Genomic DNA, 24,241 nt, shown 5'->3' on the forward strand with positions numbered 1-24,241 from the left:
CACTGCACCGCGCCAAGGCTCTCTCGACTGTCAAACGATTCCATTCATTTTTCAGAAGATGGAGTAGAAACAGGCGAACATGGCGGACGATAGTTTTAAAGTTAGGCATGTTGAACGCTTAAAAATCAAAATAGGTGAGTTTTTAAAGACACATTTCCACATGCTGTTGAATCATTCCCCCTGTGTGTTTAGTTTTCACCCAAATAACCGTATAATTAAGTAATACAACTTCGAGTTTTGATACACGGCCTGAGTTGTTGACATTTCAAAGTTGACTTGATGCAGGTGGTGAGATCTTATGAATCAAATTCCTATTTATACGAGAATTTTATTTTTCATTGCCGTTTTTCTGTTTTTTACAGGTGAAGCCAAAAATCTACCTACACGAAATCATGGATCATCTAATCAAAGGGATGTATATTGCTCTCTGTCTCTGGACCAAGAAGAGATTTTCAGAACTCCCACTGTTTACCAAACTTTAAGGTAAACTTACACTAAACTTATTAAAGCACACCTTCATTCATCAGACTATTATCACATTATTGTAAATTTTTAATTAAATAGGTTATCATGGTTTTTGAGTAGGTATCGAGGCAGGCTTCAAGGTAGGTGTTTTAATGCCTACTCTTGTTATCATTTATTTAGTTCTAGATAAATACTAAGCACACTATATTAATTTTCTACAACAACATTTTTTTCTCCACAGCCCGTTCTTTGGAGAAGAGTTCCAGTTTGACATCCCCAGAAACTTCCGTTACATCTCAATCTATGTGTTCGACCGAGACCGTCAGAACAACAAGCAAGACAAAATTCTGGGTAAAGTGGCAATCCGGCGTGAAAATCTAGCTAGTTACAATAACAAGGACCATTGGTTCCCTATCAAAGCTGTAGATGCTGACAGTGAGGTACAAGGAAAAGCCAATGTGGAAATTAAGTTTGTGTCCGAGTTGCAACGTAGCAAGAACTCCAATTACTGTACCAACACTAGGAAGTTAGTTGTGCAAGTGAAAGAATGCCGTGATTTGACACTTAAGAATGGTGCTTGTGACCCATATGCTTTGGTTTCGGTGGCCTATTCAAATAGTAAGCGCATTGAGAAAAGAACTAAAGTTCGGAAAAAAACTACGTGTCCACAGTTCGAGGATGTGTTCGTGTTTAATGTTTGTGAGGAGAGTGATGTTAATGCAGAAATCTGTGAACTTCTGGTGTCACTATGGCATGATACTCCAGGAAAGGGTGATGATGTGTTTTTGGGGGAAGTCCGAGTGCAGCTAACTGGGCCGCAACAACAGAAAGCAGCCCATGAAAATGCTTGGTAAGTTGGTAGTTAGTGTGAAAGGTGTTAAATCTTGAACTGGGTCTTGAGCTTGGGTACCTAACTGGAATAATGGAGGAAATAATATAGAACCATTACCTTACATAATTTTGTTCAGGATTTTTGCACAGGTTAAAATAATACTTCCATCACAGAAATTAGGTCAAACACAGTAAAATGTATCTGATTTACCATGACTTAAGTCATTTAATCAGATTTTTTCCGATTTAAGGTAATTTAAACTGATTTAAAAACAAAGTGTGCACCAGTTTAAAAAGTGAGTGACCCCCAGTTTTCATTCCAATGTTAAATTGTCCATTTGAGGAATGCAATTATTGAAAAATTAAAGCGGTGACTGTACACTAGACTGCACAGCGATAATTATGCTGATGCATTTGTGCATAAAAATTACCAACTTGTTGCCGTTTCAAGCGCCCCATATTGGCCTTCTTTATATTAGATTTCATATTGGACATAGTAGATACACAGTGATGTAAACATCTCTATGTAAGTCCTAGGGGAGGCCCTAGGTAGAGCTGTTAGTTTTACCCTAGGTTAGTGCAGGTTGGTTAGTCATAGACAGATCTATTGACATGCATACATGCACGTTTTAATTTCGCAACAGATATTTTTCATTCAGACGAAAGTGCCTTCCGCTCGGTACTTGTTAAAATGATCTATAAAGCCCATTGTTCTTTACATAAACAAAAATGGCCGTCTAAGTATACCCATTGTAATATCTTAATCAGTAATGAATAATTTATAATTGCTCATTAAATATGTCGTTTCTAAGAGATTTTCCCTTCATATAAGGCGAATGAAGTAGGAATACAAATTGTGTGTCGGTATAATGTTTGTCATATCCTGTGAATAACAATTTTTTAACTGGTGTCTCAATATTTAATCGGGCTTAATATAATTTTAATTAATAATAATATAAATTGACTATTTAATTAGTTTGCACCACTGGATTTTCTTTGCTCCCGTCAGGCAATCAAAGGTAAAGTTAAAATCGCTTTATGTGGCTCTATTATCACACAAATAAAAAATGTGATGGGGGATTGGGGCACATAAAATAATAGGAAAATATTAATATTGTATAGAGTGGCTATGGAAGAATTGCTATGCTAACTTCGAAAACGACTTCGTATGAAACTTATTGTAAGTAAATGCTCGTCCATGCCTTTTGCTATAGTTTTTTTGTATTTTGAGTTAACCCCCGGATTAGTCCTACGACTGAATGATCCTGCAATTTTCTAGTCGATGACTCGGTTTAACGTGATATGATTTTATACAGTGAGAGTCTCAGTTACAGTGAATTTAGTGGAGGCTTACGCCATCAAACTGTGATGAAACAGCCCTATAAACCGGGTATTGTCTAGTGATCTTCAACGCGATTTGTCATCCCCTGTCATCCACCAACCAAATAGACCTCTAACAATAATACGAGCCCCAGAGGAAGTATTAATACATCCAGCAAGTAAATTACTTTAGGAAACGGTGGGCGTTATTTACAGCTAAACTAAGCATTGGATTTTTCGTCTCCAAATTCCCACATACATATCTATTTTACTACAAAAAGGTAATAAAGTTCTCCCACGCTTTTTCATTCACCATGGATTCTACTGACATCATTTATACTCTAATAACTGATAAACAATGAATCAAGTCATGAATGAGTCTTAATTACTGACGATGAAGAATTGTAGGTTTCTATTTTGTTTTCTACGTACGTCGTGGTTTTCTCGGTGGTATTGTTTTGATGAATGATGTTGGTCTTTTAGAGTCCTTGGCCGAACTGGCGCATGTTCTCGATCGTAGACATTTCTCAACCTGTGCCCCATTTCTAATGCAACATATTACATCTCTGTAGTCGAGTTGCGTGTAATTAGTATGTAAGTGCCCTTAGTGTGGATTTATCGTTGTTAATTAATGTCTCACACGTGCCCTGCCTTGGCGTAAAGACTTAGAACGCGTCAAAGAACAATGCCCTTCCACAATTACAATAGGCTCATTGTCAATATTGTAATGAAGACATTAAAATATTTATTACAGATTGCGCGATATTGTATTCTTTTAAAATTGCGTCTTCGTTTGCATTTGCGGCCCAAGTACAGGAAAGTAGGACGTGCAGTCTTGAGGGGTCATTAAAACCAGAGGCGCATCATTATTGTTACCACGAGATCGCTAATCCAGAAACGAATTCCTTCAAAAGCACTTCTTATTTTCCGAGTTGCATATTTTCTTGTTCTACGTAGAATTTTTTCATACATCGTCCGACAGGATTTAAAACCAGAGTGTAGCATAGTTTGATGAGCTAACTCAAAAATTTGCCGCTTCTATTGAACATCAAGTTAGGTATAGTTTAGTATTAATCGATCAACCAATTATAATTAATATGATTAATTATAATTTTATTAGTGGTATATACGCTTGAAAACTCTTCGTTAATGTACTGAAACTGTAGACCGACGAACCATAAGATCTCGAACTATCGGCGAGCTTACCCAATTAGAAAAAATTAATAATCGTAAGCGGGTAATTTAAATTTTGTAGATAGATGTTATTCAAGATTTTATACCACCTCAAAAGCTTCGCCTGACTTCACCATTTTGATTGTTCGATATCTTGTACGTACATAGGCATATACATATGTATATATTTTATATCAATTCACTTGTACATTTATAGGCAAAATTTTTTTAAATAAAGACTAATAACAAAAATGACATTTTTAATTTCAATATTCTTAGCATTACCTCGTTTTATTATACAGGGCAATTCACAGTGGATGGTAGGCAATACATGTACGGAATATATGATTTTTCTAAAAATGTACCAATATAGGTAATTGGTCATGCTCCATGGACTTAAAATATTTTCATTTGTACGAAGTTGCCGGTTATATAAAAAAGCAGCAGCATTTCCAATATATTAAATAGAATAACCTATATATTATTTCATTTTTAGGTTTGCTATTCTTATTATGTCTTTTTGATGATTTCTGCTCAATAATTCATATACCAAAGTGTAGGTGCTTTCGAAATATGAATTAATGTTATTATTTTTTATTCAAAATAAGACATAGATTGCAAGGCGATTTGAATTCACAAAAAGCAAACATTTTTTAGATTTTTTGGGAAAAGTCGTTGAATTTGTTCCATGTAGAATAAGTGCCCTTATCTTTTATCGGGTAGATAAAAATTAATGTTTTTATATTTAGGCACTTAACCTGCCTAACGTGCATTTTTTTTAACAGAACACATTTTATAATAGTAAATGTACAAAAAGACAATTAAATTTCCTTTAAAACTATGTATTATGTTCCTATACCTAATCCGTCACATTTCTCAAATAAATGCCGTTTTGTTTCTAAACATTAGATTATTTTGGCATATTTGCTAAAGGCAGCTTTTGAACCCTATTATGGTTCAGAACTACACAATTGATCAAACCATTTAATAGGTACCGGAGTTGTGATTCATTTGATCGTTTATTCAATTTCAAAGCAGTATAAACTCGCACATTTACAAACTAATTTTCGGGCCCTCTGGATCTCATTTACATCAAGCTCACGAATGCATTTGATTACACGTTGGCGTAATTCCTTTCTACAGCTTTCTGGTGTGGTGTAAACTTGTTCTTTTATCTTACCTCACTAGTAAAAATCCAGTGGAGTAAGATCGGGAGATCCATCAGGCCAGTCCTACGGACCCATACCCCTAAACCAACGTCAATTTTATAGGTGTATTAAAACACAGACTGGGCCACTAGTATGCATAAAGGCAATGTCAAATATCGGTCATATTAAGAAACTGTTTATAATCTTTTAATATAGCCGTACAATTTAAAGGAGTATTTTTTCCTTTAGCTTAGTACCTATTATGTCATAGTTATTTTCCACATTTATTTTCTGATGTTACTCCATTGTACGCTATTGTAACACAAGTTTTGAAATGAAATCATCTTCGTCATCATCACCGGGCAGCAGAAACAATGCTGTATGGATATGATGCCATCGTGCTCTGGGTGGTCTTGTTGAAATTCAATCATCTAATCCGTAATTCCAATCCAATCCAATCAGTAATTTCATGGAATTCACCGCTTACGTACCAACCATTCCGACTATCTAGTAGTTTGACGGGTTGTTTTTGAAAGTAATTCGCGAATGTACGAAAATATAATTTTTTTAATGTTTGAAAATGTCTTCCGAACCACAAGACGAACGCTGGCTCTGGTTTGTTGTTTAGATAAATATAGGTATTTAAATTAAACTGCGTGTGCCCATTTCGTGCACCCTATACACGTCGGTGACAAAACTCTCCCAAACCGAAACTAATATTAATTACATCCGGATATCCTCTAATCTTTCAGACTGGGTGCTCCCATCAATGCAGTGCTGCTAATTTTAGACAAACGAGTAACATCTACGTCGACCACCAATCTTGTACAGTATTGTTCAGTGAATGGATTTTAATATTATCTACTGCTCAGAACTCATATCTTCAATACTTATCCATGCACGTTACAAACGACCGTTTGTACGTCCAGAATATGACTTACCACGATTTTAGAGAGAATGTAGATATTAAAAATCAAGATAAAAATTTTTCATGTATTATATACAGGGTATTCCAAATTCGAAACTTACCTTGCGGTCTCGAGATCTAGGGGCAAAGTTACGTATTCGGGTAGTTATCGAATTTCCTTATTAAAAATTTAGGAATCCGAATATGTCTACAAATCTTGGGAAAAACTAGTAACTGCGATCCTTGCTTGGGAGATTTGCCTCTCTCGCCTTAAGCTCACGAGGCAAACATCGCCCTGCATGAATATTCGCCCTCATAAAAAGCTTCTTGCTATTATTTATTTGGCCTATCAATTTTTTATAGGTATCTTCTACAACCCCGTTCAAGCCGGAACCGTCCAATTTTGATGCATTCTACTCCACCCGGCACCAGGTTGTCAAGCGACAATAGTTTGGGTTCGCTCAGGCTTCAAGTTCAGTATACGGAAGATCGTGTTTTTCCAGCAGCTACTTATGACAATCTCAAGGCTCTTATTTTGCAGAGTCTTCGTACTCAGGTAGGCGGTCTTCGAGGCATTTTTAATTGAATTCAATGTCTGACGCGAAATTTCGTTGCAGCCCATTACCAACAGTTCGGTGTATGTCTTAGGAGAGATTATTAGCAAGATAGAAATAGCGCCACCCTTGGTTCGAATACTTCTTCATTCGGAGAAAGTCGAGCCTATTATTACTTCATTGGCTGCAGTGGAAATATCGAAAGTTACGTAAGTAATATTGTGATTTACTGTTTTTCTTCCCAGTCTATTGTATAATGTCAGAAATTCAGGGGGTAAATTTGTGGACGATTCTAAGAAAATAAGTTAAGAAGTTATTGAAAAAATATGAAAAATATTCAAAAGACTTTTTTCGTAGAAATATAGAGCATTCAGGAAGTCATTGTTATTAAAAAAACAGTGGGGTATCATATTTTTTGTTTAAAATGTTCAAGGTCACATCAATGAGGACGCCACTGATGAAATTAAAAATATTATTTTTCCCTTAAAAGATGTGTCTCTCTCTACACCTACTGCACGCTCTCCAATTTTCACAAAATTATGCAATCCCGGCTCGAACTTTTTAGGAAAAAACTGAAAAAAATTAATTTTTATCACCCTGTGTTAAAAACAGGAAGCGATAACGGACCTATGTTCATATGAACCTTATTTCTTAACAACCATCCACAAATTGACCCCCCGAATTTTTGACTTACCATCACAAAACAGCCTGTACTCTATAGGATATATGCCACCCTGTATTGTGATAAAATATTTATATTTTTGTGGTAGCATGATCGTTTTACCTAATATTTTTCAAAGTAATTTTCCGCGTGGGATCGTGCATATTGTTTAAAAGGTAATTTTAATATTAAACCCACCTTAGCGGCCTGCGTGGGCTGCGTTCATTTTTAACTGAAGCCGCCATAAAGGTTGTACGCTTCGAGCAGTCTTCCTGTTTCATTGATATCACGCGAATTGATATGGGATTAGAGGTTTGCGATGTCGCAATAATGCAAAAAAAGTCAAGTCGTGCGACTGGAAAATGTAATTTAGTCTTCGACATAACTTGTTCTACAGTGCGACCTAGAAATGCCCCTCCCTTTTACTTTTATTTTAATCGTTAAACTTGATTTGACGAAAATTGATTCAGATCTCATTTTTGGAAACCTCTTTGAGCAACTTGGAGAATTTACGTTATACATCCTTGTATCGCTACAATTAATCACAAACGGTAATTCATCTGAAGACTTTTTTACAATGTTATTAAAGAATGGCTCATTGGAATAGATTCGGTCGAGACGCGAAGGGGACTTTTTAAATGCATATTTCTTCGTAGCCTTTTCCCGCATATTTCAAGTTGTATAAGAGATAATACCTGAACTAATATTTATTATAAATTCAAATGTTTGAATATAGATTCGCCTGCAGAGACACACCATAAGTCTAATGCATGTAGGTGCGTATTTTAAAGTGATTCATAGCCGATTTTTGAATAGTGTCATGTGTTGACATGCTAAACGTATCCTATGTTAATGTTTCACAACAATCAACAATAAGAACACGAGCTAATGAATTCTAAACAATCAGACTTATTGTTGTCGATTTGTTTTTTTATATCTAAACATTATGAATTTATTAACTTCCGATTTTTCTGTCAGTGTGATCGTCTTTGTCGTTTCGCAGTACAGGAAACTCGAACCAAACAGCAAATTTAAACAGGTTTATTGTACTATGGATATATTATTGTTTTTCTCACTGATAAGACTTCCCCATTTAAAATTTTCCAATAGCTAGGATTTACGTAAAAACGCACGAAATTAATTCAGTGTAAAATATATACAGGGTGTTTGTTGTAATGTCGGCCCAATTTTGCAGATCTGCGCCAGGAATCTCTATAATGAAAACAGGTCATATAATATCTATATTATTTATACTGTGTGGTTTTCCCGGTCTGCACAACTAGGTAGGTTTGTTAAATGTTTCTGAAATTCTACAGAGTAATCTGTGACCCCCAAAATTTTATGTGGCGCGGTACTGGTATTTTCCAAAAATTGAATTTTTAATTCAATTTAGAAATAATTATTTGAGTCTTTGGTTTTTTGTTTCTATTCACGGGTAGTGTATGAGATTTTTTTAGTTCATTTGACTAAAGTCCGTTCGGGTTTCAGACAGGACGTTGAATTTCAAATAAAAACTTGACATAGATCTGTGTACCGGCATAACCAAAATTCCCCGTATGTGAACAACTTTTCAGTTTGTGCAGTTGCATGTGCTCCATCGACTTTTACAACGGGGCATATTTATAACACATAACGATATAAAACACCCTGTATAGCGTTTTATGGCATTATCCTTTGACGGGGTGTTCTGAAATATTTTGTGTTTTTGTTTGAGAGAATAGTCACAAATATAAATGGATAAAAATGCAAGGGGTACTGACAAAAAAAAATAAAAACCTCAACTCAGGAAGATTCAAATACCATTGATCTTACACACTAAAAATAACTACTGCCGTTCATAAGAAACAACTCAAAATAAAGAAAACAGTAACGCTGACAGCAACGAGAGACCCTTATGACATGGCTCAATGTGCACGATTTTCTTGTTTATTTTTAACCGACTAAAAATGCAGTAGAGAGAAGTTTAGTAATTATGTTGTCACAGGTGAAATTTGAAGGATTTGGTTACATGCTAATATAATTAAATATGTGCCAAAATTGAGTACGCCGTTCCTTACTAAATTTTAAAACAAGGATTATACACATTGTTCAAGACAAGGACGCACCTGAACAGGTTCTTTTTATTCTTTTTTGGATTTGTTCGGAAACTTACTCCAGAACGTATTTCACGTTTTCATTTCTATTTTTTGTCTATTCACTTTTGCATTTTATATGGATTTTGATATCACTGTATTGTGTGCTTTCTTATTCTTATATTTGGTGCATTGTATATGCTTGGGTCGCACACGTCTTTGATTTTATGATATAGGGTGTTGAAATATTTTTTAGTGTTGCATACTTAGCTAACACCCTATATACAGGGTGTCTAAAAGGTCTTTACAACGCTCTACCATGGGTAGCTGAGATCAAAATAAAACGATTTAACCACATTTGCCTTAGTCCAAAAGTTGATAAGTAACCGAGCTACAGGGTGGCACACAGCAACAGAACAACAGGGATTAATTTTATTCGTCGCATTAATTTTTGTGTACGTGTAAATGGTGGACATTTTGAACAGTTACTTAAGTAATTTTTTAATGTAATTTTTAATATTAAAAAATAAAAATTTAGAAAATTACATTCCTTTCCATTTACTTTACAAGCGTTTCTCTCGAAAATGATTGCAGTTAGCGACTTGATTAAGGTATACCTTTTTTAAGCTAAAAATACCGGGCAAATACGTTTTTTCATCCAAAACTGGTTTACCGTTAAAAACAAAAAAGTTTGAAGGACCTAAACAAGTACCTAATGCGTATACGTGGGACCCTCTGCGATTTACCGAAATTTTGTTTGTAGTTATGAATTCCTCATCCCGAAAAACCCCCTTGTAGAAAATTTCATGAGTTTTCCTCTTGCCATTTAATAGTTATGGCTAAAAATTGAATTTTACATTTCAACTTTGCCACCCTGTAGCTCGATTATTATCAACTTTTGAACTAAGGCAAATGTGGTTAAATCGTTTTATTTTGATCTCAGCTACCTATGGTAGAGCGTTGTAAAGACCTTTTAGAGACACCCCGTATTTGCGTAACTTTGGGAACCTCGCTTTCACACGACGTACTAAAGGAAAGGGACAAGCCCTTGAGCTTGAGATTTATGCTGTTTTTCTATAATTCCGGAAGCGACTTTAAAATGCAATCTTACACATGTGACTGATAATAGTGCCCATGTCGTCTCACTTCGGTTATCCCGAAATAAATATTCTTCAGTTCTTTCGTGGTACTAACTGTTAACTTCGGCTGACATCTTGTTGAATGTAATCGTGTTTTCCACTTTTTCATCTCGACCGACCCAAGTTTTCCCGTTGAAGTTCTTCGTAGACGAGCAGTGTCACGCCAATTCGGCATTACTACCAATTTCCGATGAGCCGGCTCGGTGCAGACCGCAGACCGACGAAATGTCGTTTCGGTGATGAAATTTGAAACCGCAGAAAATGCATGTACTTCATGCTACTACTACATAATATAAACTGGAGAGAATTATCACAGTACTAAAAATGTTCCACTTTTTGGATGCTAAACAATTTCTAAATCTTCTGCCCGATTTGGGTAAATTTTTATTCGATCGTAGGTTCGCTCTGAATCGGATTTTGACCCTGCCCTTTTAGCGAATGTCCATTATCGCTGCAGGTCAAGTGACACGAACGCAAAATGTTTTTCCCTAAATTTTAATTTGCTTCACACAGTATCTAACATTCGAGGCACCTTTCTAACGTTACATTTTTTTAATTCGTTTCGATGTGCTTGATAATAAAGCGGTAATAACTTAGACAAAATTGTGTCCAAATTGTTGTGTGTAAAATTACATAATGAAGGAAATCAAATAATCTTTGACATAATACGTAAATCACATAATGCAAAAATACTGTCAAGTGTCATGTTTCAAGTCAAGTACATGTCGATTTCATGGTTCAAGATGACAGTTCTCAATTAACAAAGAAGCGATGACAAGTAATGACAACCTAAGGAAACTGGAGATAAGGAACGCTTATTGCAGCTAGTTTAAATCCTTTTCCATAGCAAATATTGGAGAATTGCCATATTTAAACAAAAGATCCGATGACAATATTTGCATTGGAGTTAAAACCAGATCCAGAGCGTCCTCGCAATAAGTTAAAAATAAATCGAAGACATCTAAACAAGGATTATTGGAGATATAACAAAAATTATCAGAGTAATGATCGTAACCTATCAGCTAAGCCGTAAATATTATTATTTACAGTTCATTTTACTATTATTAAAGGAAACCAAGAAACAAATTATTAGGAAGAAAGTACCTCGAATGTGATTTAAAATGCGATGTTTTTTAAGCTCTAGAGTAACACATAGGGTACTCTGAAATTTAAGAAATAAACACTGTCTCTTGCCCTGTATACAATGGTCATTGACTTTCACTTAACAATGTGACGGCGTAATGCGATTCTTAAAGAATGGAAGTACAATTAAATAAATAAATAAAACAATAACAACAGTTCAGATGTTGAGCAAAATTTTTGGTTTGTTTAATGTATGCAAAATCGATTATTAATGAGCGACCTTAACGATCATCATTCAGTCCTTAGCATCCGTTCTTCTGCTTCATGTGGCGGTTCTGTCACTGCCATCGGAATTGAATTTTTTAATTGGCATCATGTAGAATTGTTAAACTTTTCTTTTAGAATAAAATTATGAGTTATTTTATGTACGTTAAATCCAAAATTAGACTTCCTTCGAAAGCCATCGCCAATACCTGTAGTCGGAAAAATACTTTAACACGTTAGCTACCACGCGTCATATATATGTGACATAGGTGTGAAATACAAAAGTGCATCAAGTCACACATATGTGACATGGACAATCGGCCTTCAAATGGAAAAAATCGGTTTCTGTTTACGATTTATCAACTCAATTCCTAGAGGTGGTTAATTCAGGTTAGTTCGAAGTATAACATTGAGCTATTAGCAGACATGGCAAAAAATAACGTGGGAGCGAACGTGTTAGTAAACTCGTGTATTAATGAGCGCTGAATATTCTGAAAACTGTTTCGATTATTAGTCGCGTTCGTTAATACACTTATTGGTTAAATAACTATTATAAGTATGAATGAAGGTGTATGTTTATGCTAATTATTTATTTCATATCTAGGTATTCAACACACAGATATGCCTTGCCATATCGGATAAGTAAATATGTATGTAAACAAGGCTTTCCGTTCACTGTGGTTTCATTCATTCACGTATTTTTATCATACTATTTTTTACACTAAATAAGATACCCCTGTTTTTATTTAAATATTTTTGTTTGATCCTCCTTAAGTATGTGGCAAATATGTATTATTCAATTTCCGGCAAGAAGACGAACAGGGATGAATCCACAGTCAAAAACCATTTTTGTTTTCCATTATTCCAAATGGCCGTCCCTCACCTAGCGAACTCATTGCATGTAATTAAGCCGTACGTTTTCCTGCACTTTAACACTACTTTGTTCACGACCATTTAATAATGAACCAATATTCAACTCGTTGACTGAAGTTAAATGGAGGCCATAAAGTGTCAGAGGGAATAATGAGGGATCTACAGGATGTAAAGGCATTATTTCTGGTCGTCGCTTAAGTTGCCGCGGCAACCCGTTTGCCTATAATTATAGCGGACAACTTCACTGTCTCAGTCCTGCGGCGTTGGCTGCCGGGTTTCTCGACTGCGCAGCCTGGGCTGGACAAACTGGAGTTTGACATTATTGTTTACGTGACCTTATCGTTAGTAATGGAACATAGCCGTGGACAAAGTATAGCATTATATGCAGTGTTCATGGTCAGAAAATTTCTTTTTTGAATCTCGGTAAAAGCTTAGACGCTGATGAATAGGCAGTAAATTGTTCTCTAATTGTATTATTGCGGACCTGATGTTTTCTTAATGATCGGTTCGTAGTTCTTCAGGGCATGCATATTTTTTAGGTCCATTACAAGTTTCTCGAATAATCGTGAGCTGGTGTGTGGCTCTTCGGGATAAAATTGCAAATAATTTGCAGAAGCAAGATTTTTATTATTTGTAATATAAGTTTGGACCACATCAAATGTTTCTCTACTGGAATATTGCAGGGCCAGTTTCACATTATTTATCCAAAATTAGGAAAAATTGCTTGAAAAGACCAGCTCTAACTAATACGTACGCGATTGCTTGTCAATTATTGTGTTGACAGGTGACAGTGACTGTTTTATACCGCAAAGATCGCCGGAATCATGGCTAACTTAGAAAAAATTGAGTTTTGTCATTTTTTGACATAAACTTATTTCTCTATTTTTCATTCTTCCTCTATTCTGTTTCTATAGAGCGTAATGTACCATCGGAAAGCGAAAAAAGTCCTTTTCAACTGTGTTAGAAAACTGTATACATGGTCATCATTTGAAATTAAGTTAATATAAATTTTACAGTAATTATTGGGCCACCTTCTTTGCTTAACTTACATAAGTACTTAATCAACTAATTATTCTAGATTGTTAATAATTGATGATAACAATTGTTTTGTGCAGTAAATGTCGAGGTCACGATCAATTTAGGAAAAGTTATAGTTAGTCGTTGTTTAGCATAAAACCTAAGTGTAAGTATGTAAAACACCATTGGAAAGGAAAAAAGTTCTTTTCATCTGAGTTTGAAAACAACATTACGGCCATAAGGAAATAAATAGTTATGATGGTATCTCAGAACCGAAACATCGTAACTAACGATTGAGTGCAAAGATGGAAAGCTCGCATAAAGTTGTCTTGTCGACGTCTTTAAAAATTTGAAAAACATTTCGAATTCGGTCATTTTTCATTTTTCTTGAAAATAACGGAAAAACGAAATCACTTAAAATAGTTTCCAAAACTGCATTAAGCTGGCCATTATATTCTTTGAAGTTATAAGTCTCAAGATATCCATATATGCAGATCCAATTCGGCCCCATACGCACTTTAGATTTCCCATTCTTCCAAATCGAAGTAAGCTCGGACGTTTATTTCTATGAACAGTTTTTCGATAAAAATGTGAAAGGAAATCACCTCCAAAGGGAATTAAAGACATCATTTATGTTTCCCCTTGATTGGGGAATAAATGGGCATACCTCTTCAAGGTTTCTTCGCTCACAAAATTGCAGTTAAAAAACCATTTTACCAGATGGTTAAGGACGGCTAGATATTATTTTGGATGTACTAATTTTTGCCCCACACCATTCCTAGAAATAATGTCATAAACAATAAATATTCGTACGTAGGTGGTACTTGATATTATCCATGGCGAAGGATCAGTAATAAAATTGGCTAAAATAGAAATCATTGTTTATTGCTAAAATTTTATGAATGAACGAGCAGTTCCGCTGGCCTTGATTGCTCCCGTATATTTGTCGCCTAAAAATACTTATCTGTCAGGGCCGGGTCAGGAGGCATGTTCTGTTTGTTTTTAGGCGCGTACGTCTGTGCAATATGTGTACATTTCGAATTACAAGTTCATATTTATTACACAGCTGATATCATTCAGTTACGGTATCGGGCGGATATGAATAGTTGTTCAGTCGTTTATTAAGCGCCTTTCTAAGAAATCTATATGATTCCCAGTAATTTATAATTTGAAATGGCTATTTGAATACCACTTCCACGTGCCCCCATTCACCTCAAATGAATTAAAATGGGGTAATGAAAAACATTAATTGCCTTATGTCATCGGGAAATTTTCTGTTACCGTTTAATGCTCCAAGTCAAATAATACATGCAGGGTGTCCCGGAAAATTTGGGCATGCTTTCGGGTACATATAGAGGGTGTCAAAGTAGCAAGTTCCTATAAAAAAATTTTCTACAGACCCTCCTTATCAAGATATAGGCCCCTAAAAGACGCTCCTTAAAATCGATTTTTATTAAATAATTTTTAAAGTACTTGGCATAATTTGATAATTTTTTAATTCGATAAACACTAGTCAAGGCCTCTTAAAATAGTGTCTTCAAACTCATTTTGCTGCTTGAGTTCGCCAGGGACCAACCAGCTCGTACACATCAATACTCATATTTTTAACGCCGTGTATGATAAAGACACAAGAAAAATATTTTTGGATAGCTTGAAGCTTAAACTAAAAAAAGGTACTCTTGTTTGACATCGATAAAATGAACCATTTTCCAGAAAACGCCTATTATTTAAATTAATTTTTAACTGAGTTAAACCTTTCCGAAATCGAAATGAAGAATTGATAATTTAACTGTTTGACTAAAAACTTCAGAAGTGGGTTCAACATGGGCTCCATGTAGTCTAATACTTTCTCGCGCACGACGAATTGAGGATTGTTGCACCCGCCGTCAAAATCCCAGCATTGTTTCTTATTTGATCGTAATGAAACATAATTCCCTGCAACAGTTTCTCCCTAGTCATGTCTTGGTAGGGAGGGTCTGTAGAAAATTTTTTATAGGAACTTGCCATGTTATTTTGACGCCCTGTATATGTATCCGAAAGCATGCCCACATTTTCCGGGACACCCTGTATAGTTCGTACCATTTGACGTTCTCCGAGTAACTGGCCATGATATTTTTCATCAACTTCGCACCCTTGAATTGTAAACTCATCCTTGTCAACCTACATCTGTCATATCGGTTCTATAATATTGTGACGAATCTGTCAAACTACATCAAACTATATCATCGATAGATTGTTAGATGTACTTGTCAGTGCCACGACCATAAGCCATTCCAAAGTGTAATTCACCTTTATGGAAGCCATTATTAATTGAACTGAACAATAATGTCAATTTGCCACCAGTAATTAGACGTCGTCTAGTTTCGAGTCAATATTTCAATAACTTCTATATCAAATGTGATCATATTAACTTCGAATAGAATAAATACAGGCAACTCCAGTGCCGTTTATAGCTGGCAGCCAATCTCCAGACTAGGGAAACGCATGATTAACCATGTGTATGGCACAACTGAAGTGTAATAGATGCTAATCAACTTCGATGAATCCCGTGATTTTTTCGAAAAGAATTGACTCACCCTTATCTGCGGATCATTTGCAAAAGGGCAAAAAGAAGGTTTTTACACAGTAAGCTGCATGAAGAGCTAAATTTAGCTTGCTTAGAACTGTCTTCTGATGGATATCTCGTAGATTTATTTTATTTACTTTACGGCGAAAAAGTACAAACTATCTAATCTAATCCATTATGGTAACTCGCATTCATATCTTTTAAATTGAAAGATGATCTGGTCATATAGAGGTGACACTATGGTCCGGAAGGTAATATTGCAAACGGGGGTAGCGTGTTCAATAATCAGCTTCATAAGTACATTGAGTGTATTGAAGATGATTATTATTTCCTTCGTTTTATCAGAATGAGCAGATTAAAAAAATCATTTAATGAAGATAAAAGGGGTACACATGCATAAGTTATAATTTAAGAGTCTTTAGCATATTTTAAAGGGGTTTGACACCAATGAACCAGAAAATTATCATCGCCGAAGGGGTAAATCTAACCAGAAAAAGTAATAATGTTTCTTGTAGTGATCCCACGACGATCTTCCGAGGAAATACACTAGTTTCGAAAATGATGGACGAAGCCATGCGACTTATCGGATTACACTACCTGCATAAAACCTTAAGGCCCACGTTAGATCTTATTTTCAGGTATTTTTCTTATTAGTTTCAGTTTATTGATTTGTTAAATAAAAATATGTAACAAGTTATGAATGCCTATTCTGAGTGACAGCAGATTGTATAAAAAGAGCAGCAAAAGACTTACAAGGTGTAAACTGTAAATTTTTGGCTGCCGTTTTTTACAGGATGTACTTGTAAATTTCTGCTGCAATATACAGGGTGTGCCTCGTAAATTTTCTGCTATTTTATACAAAAAACACAAAAATTTGAAATTTGAATTATTTATATAAGGCAGTATTACGAGCAATCTAGAGCTTAGTTGCACGGCTTTTAGACAAAAAGCAAAGACACGTGCTTCTTAATTTTACAAGTAGAGCCTATGGCTTAAATGCTTGTAATTAGATCTGAGACACTTTGTACAAAGTAATTTTACAAATGCAGAGTATTAGAGAGTCTGTGTTTTAGAGAGAAGAAGCCATGTGAAATCGATCCAACGCGGGTGAAGGACCTGAACACCATTCAAACAAATCAGGCTAATTTGAAATCTTACATCCAGCGGATCTTCGATGACATTACGCAAAGTGCGGTGCACTGTCCAGCGTTGATTTGCAAGATATTTCACAACTTGAAGGAGTGCGCCATATTGTATTTTCCGAATAATAAGGAAGTGAGGTAAACAATTACACACATTTTTGAGTTGTATTGTAACGCGATTATTCTCTTTCAGATATTCTGTGATATCAGGGTTTATTTTTCTGCGTTTCTTTGCGCCGGCGATTTTGGGACCCAGACTTTTTGATTTAACGACGCAGGCTATTGACTGCCAGACGAATAGGACACTTACCCTTATTTCGAAAACTATACAGTCATTGGGTAATTTGGTAAGTAATCATTTAGTAATTTCACGTTTGTTTAATTTATGACTAATTATAGTGCCGTGCGTTCACTTTTCTCGAAAAATTCAATTTTTGAACATATCACGTCATGTCGGTATTTCACCAAACGTTTAAACACCGCATAAGCACTGTATAATTTCACAACAAACATTTTTATTGTATTTAATTTCAAGGTAAGTTGCCGATCGTCTCAGCAAGTTTGCAAAGAAGAGTACATGGAATGCTTGTACAAAGAATTTTGTACGGAAACGCATAAGACAGCTATGAGAAAATTTTTGGAAATCATTTCAGCGAATACGTCCAGTCCGCGAACAATTGTGAAAGACAAACCTGTTATTCTCAAAGAAGGGTAAGAACAATGTTTTAATTTGTAATTTCTGTATCACTGGGTAAACACGGATCAACCATAGATATCCACAGATAGTAGTTTGAAATCAAATATATAATTGATAATGGTCTTTAATGGATTCTAAAACCAGTTTACATAGACTGGAAATTAATTGTATAATTATAGAAAATTCCGTATTGCCAGAAATTTAAGTAGTTAATTCTTGTGTTTTCTTTTTCTGCTTCACCAGGGAAGTAAAAAGGTAACATTTTTTATATTGGTTCAGTCTTGATCTCAATAGATTCTAAGTGAGATATTAAATTGCAGGCTGATGATCAAAAAGTCGCACGGTAGAAAACGATTTGGTAGGAAGAATTTTAAGCAGCGTTATTTCAAGTTAACGACTCAGAGCTTAAGTTATTCCAAAAGCAGAGGTAAGATTATTTCTTTTATTGATATTAAACTTTCCTAAGCGGAGCTTTTACCGAATAGGTAAAGATGCATTATACGAAATGCCACTATCCAACATTCTGGCAGCTGAACGGGTGGCAGAGACTTCGTTTAAGATGAAGAATATGTTTCAAATTATCCAACCGGGGCGTGTACTTTATGTTCAAGCTGCCAATTGCGTTGACGAGAAAGAGTGGATGGATTTGTTGACTAAGATTTGCCAAACTAACGCTAACAGACTGAGAAAATACCATCCGGCTGCGTTTATTAATGGAGAATGGATGTGGTAAGTACATGGTAATTTTTTATAGATACATATGTATGTTAAATGCGCAGAGCATTTTTGAGAGGTGGTAAAAAAGCGGAATAAGTTGCGTAGAATATGAACATTGATTTTGATGTTGACGAAATTTAAATGTGTCGGTTAAACCAATAGAAGAAACATCACGTTGAACAATATATTATTATTTTCAGTTGTAAATCATCAAACGAGTCGGCGTCTGGTTGCAGCGAAGTATCCAATTCGGACTGCAATAACCACCATATGTCCTTGGATCCGGAACGGGATCTGCAACGTATCCATTCGTTAATCATGAGTCATTTACCACATCTGGAAACGTACGTTACAGTGTTAGGAGAGCGGGACTCTAGCATTTGTAATATACTAAAGAAGTTGATGGAAATGTCTTACGAAATTGAGCGTCAGCACCGGATATACAAGCGGACAATGGATGGAAACGTTGAAAAAGGCACTTTGTAAGTCCACAAATTCGTCCAATTTCATCCTCTGCCTTCATCTCATAACTTTTGCATTTAAACCGTACTTGAATACGATTCTCGTAAATATACAGACAAAATTAGGAGGTAAATATAGAGGCATTAGGAGGATAGGGTCACGTTGACTTAATGCGGGATTCTTATAAATGTAGATCCAATTTAGGACACACTCTATAAGGTTACTTGCTAAAAAAAGCCCTGAATCTTGTTTTCTCGCAATTGTTACTCATTTATTCTTTTTAATCATTATGGTTTTTTGTTTTTTTTTCAGGGCTGCGCCAATAGGAGACGATAACTATTTACTAGCATCTCGAATGAATCTGCGTGGTGTGACGACGACCGAGTCATCTGTGTCATGAGTGAGTTGGTTAATTAGCTGACTCGTATTAAGTTTATTTATATACCAATTAAAATGAGAATATACTGCATTGTAATCTGTATACCGCGTTTTCCGTACATATTAGGTATTCCTTTTAATTTTAAACTTAGATAGGCTTACGTTGAATCATCAGTAACAGTAAAAAAATTACCAATATTAAATCGTTTACCTAATGCGATGTATACGGCGATGCAGTATCTCCTTATTTAATTTTTTTGTACAGGATATTTACGGGGTATGTAGTAAATACGACCTTATAGATTCTCAAATTTAAGACTGTTATAATATATTGTAGGTGTCGATGACGAAAACGCCAGTGTTATTCTTAGATAACGATATAGCGATATTTTGTTTTCTACAGTGTTTCTCTAAAAGGTATTTACAATATTTAGATCCATGCTCTTTAAGCCAAAATATGCCGATTTAATTTTTAATTTTACAATAGTCAAATATTGGCGGGTTTGTTGCTAGAACACTTGGAATTAGAACAATATATAGTTTATTTAGTTTAATGGAATAAACTATCGGGCAACAAAATTATAATTAATACAGGCTATCTTTTTTTAAACCCGTTCACTATTGTTATCGCCAAAACGGTGAGAATACCAAAATCGATTAATTTGCGAAAAAAGTTGTCGTTTTTAGATAATTTAAATATACAGTTAAACAACGTTGCCAAATTGTTATTAGTTCAACATTTTAGGAAAAATATAAAATTGATCAAAATTTTCAATCGAAATTATTTAACACGTTAATCATCATGAAACACTACTAATAAGCTTCAGTACTTATTGCAATATATGCTCTGGAACTCGTATGCTGAAAACTCGATTTTAAGTAGGTGGGTCAGCAGTTCGGCTTCATTTCGCACTGAAATATATGAAACATTTTTGTTGGTAGAGGCTCAGAAAGGAAGTCAGGAGCACTAGAGTTTTCAACATATTGCAGCATAATTGCTCTTGTGCAATTTGAGGTACCATAAAGCGCGAGTCACGTGTTTGACTTTAAAGGTCAATTTATCGCAATTCTAGTTGAGTTTTCAACTTCCCGTTAAACTGCTCCAAAATCTAGTTGTGAGCACTCTCGACTGATAGAAAAATGTTGCACGTAACCCCGGAATAAATTGAATTTTATATTTTGTAATAATAATAATTCTTATAGTTCCTTGTTGCTTTAAAGAAGCATTTGTAAAATGGATTTGTCGCAACGTTTGTTATTACTTTCGCGAATAATTTTCTGCCCGACACGAGGCGGAAAATTTCATTTAAAAATCGTGTTGGGTGTGAAACCAACCGCGGGTGAAAAAGTAGCACGTCCTTTCTTTGCATTAATCCTTCAAAATAAATATTGTCGATTTATGGGTCGTAATGACTTTTGCTCCCTAGAAAGTAAGTTTTTTCCTCTCTAGGCATTAAAAATTCGGTTTCTTTTCTGCAAATGAAGGAGACAAGGCCTATTTTCTATGCGAGCTGTTGAAAAAATAAACTTTATGCTTTGTTGGATCTCTACGGATGTAATTTTGTTAACTAATCGATTTTTTGCTGAAAGGCTAACCTTCCAAATTTTAGCAAAATCAAATTTGAACTGTCTGAAAAATACTCAAAATTTCTGAACCCACAGCTTTATAGCGTCCAGCCTATAGTTTAGACCAAGGTAAAATTAGTTAAATCGATTTATTTTAGCCCAACTCACATGAAATAGAATGTGGCAAATGCCATTTAGAGATACCTTGTATATCAGAGTCATAAATTGGTTGTTTGGCAATAGTAGTGTAAAAAATTTGTTAATGTGTAGTAATAGTCTTTTTGGTAAGACTTTTTGTGCTAGGTATTACGTGTTTATATTATAAATTCTTTAACTGTTCAAAAATTGTACGTAAGTGCCTGTAGGGAGACAAATATTTAGGAAGTTCGGAAAAATCAGTCGCGCACTACTTGCCTCGATTTACATACAGGTTATTCAAATTCACTGCACAACTTGAACAAATACCGGGGTTTCTTGATTATTTCCGGAATCAGTGAGAATTTTTATAACTTTGAAACTAAATTTTATTTGTCGACAAATGCAGCATTTTTCCCCAATTTAACTAACTTCATATCTCTTACGATTTTCTAGAACCCAATTGTGAGCAAGGGAATTTGATATAGATTGTGGATAGAATAAATTTTTTGTTCTAACCCCTAATGCTGTAATCATTTTGAATCTGTATCTGGTTAAATACTTCTGTATAGAAAAGTTCGTAGATGCGTTTGCCATTACTCTCCTACAACCATTTTATGATTCTGACGTAACCTCCCCGTTTGATGTAATCGTTTTTATACCTTTTGAAGCCTCAAAGATCTTAACACTATTTTTTTATTAGATGTAATTTTTTAATATTGTAATGACAATCATTATCATCATCAATTTAGTCATACAACGATATAGGTAGAGCAGTTTATTTTATCGTTGTATGGCGTAATTTTTTTTAGGGGTAATAAGTACAAACCCGTGTCTTAGACACCGTATAACCTTTTAAAGGACGTTTATGTAATGTAGAACTAAATACTAAGCAATAACGAAATAGAGTGACTAAATGTAAGGGTACCTATAGTGTTATTTTAGATCAACTAGATTTAGATCTTTCGTCTTCCTTGTATACCCGACTCCAAGAGGGTTTTTTTTTTAATTGGCATGTCAGTATGCCCCACGTTTCTTGATCTGCATTTAAGAGTTTATTATAAAAAAAAGCAGGTGAATTATAAATTAAACGGAAAGATTTGCATTTTACATACAGAGTCTCACCTACGCAAATATCTACCTTTTAGTTTGGTTTAATTAAATGCTGCCCTTGTGTTCAATGGATAAAGCTCGTCGGCCATGCCTCGAAAACCATTTGTCGGGGAGGATCAGAAAAAAGAGTTTAGAAAATTCAATATTATTCGGTTACTTAAAATTGATTATCAAACAGTGTAACATTACTCTGCGAGCCTAAACCGGCTGAGGATGAACTAGTAAAGAAATTGCAACAATTACGCTTTCGGTCCACTCTTTACAAATAAGTAAATGCTTATTGAAGGCAGCTCTCTTATCATTAGCTTAAACCGTCAGTTTTTTGTCTAAACCTTTGTTTCAAGTATGTACAGGCTGCCCGGTTATAGTATACATGTTTAACGGTCTCTACAGTTTATTGCTTGAGATAAAAAAGCTTGAAGAAATTGTATTGAATAGCTTGGCAATATGCTGAATAAAACATGAGATGGAGCAATAAAAAGTATGTTAATTTACTGATATCGCAGCTCACTGTGTGCAAATTCTTTAAAAATGTTCATTATGAGGAAATTTATTTTCAGAATAGACTACACTTTTTGACGATTTAACACCACATTTGCAGCAGATTGAATGGTTTTAGAGACACGGTTTGACAGTTTTTCTTAGGTGTACAACGGGGTACAACTTACTTCGTATGTATATGAATTATTACTTTTAATTATTGTAACTATTGTCAAATGATCCCAACACTATATTGCGTCAATTGCCGATTTAAAGAAACGCAATATTTGTTTACCTGAAAAGTGCAGAAAGTGATCCATTCCGCACACTGATTGCAGTTGACTTTACAGCACGTACGAAGAATGTATACAATATGATCATGTCCTATATGGAAAACATGAGAAAACTTCCTTTTAAGTTTGTTTTGTTTTGAAATATTTACGTGCTAATTTTTAAGCTCCAGATTTTTGTATACAATATGCTCCTTTTTGGAGCTCATGTATGGGGATCTCAGTAGCTACGCGGTCGGTAAAATTATAGCTAAATTGTGCATTTGGGAGTATATTTACCTTATATATTTATTTTTTACGCCGAAAACTGCTGCGGACGTTTCTAACACAAACTTTATTATTAAGACCACTTTTAATCACTACATGTAGCATGTCTTGCGAATATAAAACATCCGTGTAAACAAACCAAACATGTGATCGCTAGCTTGGCCGGTTGTGTCGTGTGAACAATCGATATTCCTCAATCACAGGAATTTCACAGGGTCGTACTTCTTTCATTTTGAATGGAGAGTGTTTGTTGCGTATGCATAATCGAATATAAATTAAACTTTTTAACTGTTTAAAATACAGAACGTTATCATTTTTGAAATACCCTAGACATGACTAAATTGTAGTGCCCATTACCCTCATAACTTGTTTAAAGAACTTTTTTAGTGTAGCGGGCCTATTACGGCCCTGTTCATTACTCTCATTTTGAACTGATCACGTGCAGATGACATACATTTGTTTACATAGATTTTTTTATATTCGTAAGACGCTTTTTTTACAGGTATTTACATTTTTTCAAACATTCGAAATGCGCAACTTAGCCCTTATTTAACCGTCGTCGTAGTTTCCCAGTCTTCCGTTGCAAAAATGGACACCCTGTATATGATTTGTTTGTTACACTAGAAAATGACATATTTCATTAGAAGCCCGAAAATGGTGACATTTGAAAGTTTTAAAGTGTTTATAAGTAGGTAATTCACGAATGTTCAAGTCGTTCGTGTACATCGTTTATCTATGTTATTTAACTATCTCATATTGTTCAAAGTTTGGGAGATACACGTCTTTCAAGGACAATTTCTTTCGAGTCGCTTGTTATACACAGCTTTAAATATTCTTTGGTATAAACAACGGATATTAACTTTCGGTTTTTGTATACCATTAACATGTCGGTAAAGTGTACCACTTTAATTGTATATTATT

The 24,241-nt window shown here is 34.9% G+C and overlaps 1 protein-coding gene across 4 annotated transcripts; it reads left to right on the top strand.

The window, feature by feature from the left end:
• Nucleotides 1-22: 22 nt before the first annotated feature.
• RasGAP1 (Ras GTPase activating protein 1) lies at nt 23-23,880 on the top strand. Of its 4 annotated transcripts, none has more exons than XR_010752394.1 (15): nt 23-134; nt 363-483; nt 707-1,315; nt 6,208-6,400; nt 6,462-6,607; nt 16,589-16,711; nt 17,147-17,353; nt 17,409-17,562; nt 17,751-17,926; nt 18,233-18,339; nt 18,398-18,641; nt 18,830-19,111; nt 19,404-19,746; nt 19,807-19,886; nt 22,319-23,880. XR_010752394.1 is itself a non-coding variant. In XM_066395030.1 (13 exons), exons 1-13 carry the CDS (start codon nt 80-82, stop codon nt 19,489-19,491), a joined length of 2,505 nt encoding a protein of 834 aa, XP_066251127.1. In that variant the 5' UTR covers nt 23-79; the 3' UTR covers nt 19,492-21,599. The 4 variants fall into 4 exon arrangements, 1 of the variants encoding a protein (XP_066251127.1); XR_010752392.1 differs by having other exon boundaries at nt 21,627-23,879; XR_010752393.1 differs by having other exon boundaries at nt 19,404-19,886.
• The last annotated feature ends 361 nt before the right edge of the window (nt 23,881-24,241 follow it).

The sequence above is a fragment of the Euwallacea similis genome, chromosome 11 (genome assembly GCF_039881205.1).
Source record: "Euwallacea similis isolate ESF13 chromosome 11, ESF131.1, whole genome shotgun sequence".
NCBI classification, from domain to species: Eukaryota; Metazoa; Arthropoda; class Insecta; order Coleoptera; family Curculionidae; genus Euwallacea; species Euwallacea similis.

Bases quoted from the DNA above. Each gene is read 5' to 3' on its own strand.
- RasGAP1 (XM_066395030.1), top strand. From the start codon at position 80: ATGGCGGACGATAGTTTTAAAGTTAGGCATGTTGAACGCTTAAAAATC. The intron at 1,316-6,207 runs GTAAGTTGGTAG...AATTTTTTATAG, and splicing joins GCAGCCCATGAAAATGCTTG to GTATCTTCTACAACCCCGTT. The intron at 19,112-19,403 runs GTAAGTCCACAA...TTTTTTTTTCAG, and splicing joins AACGTTGAAAAAGGCACTTT to GGCTGCGCCAATAGGAGACG.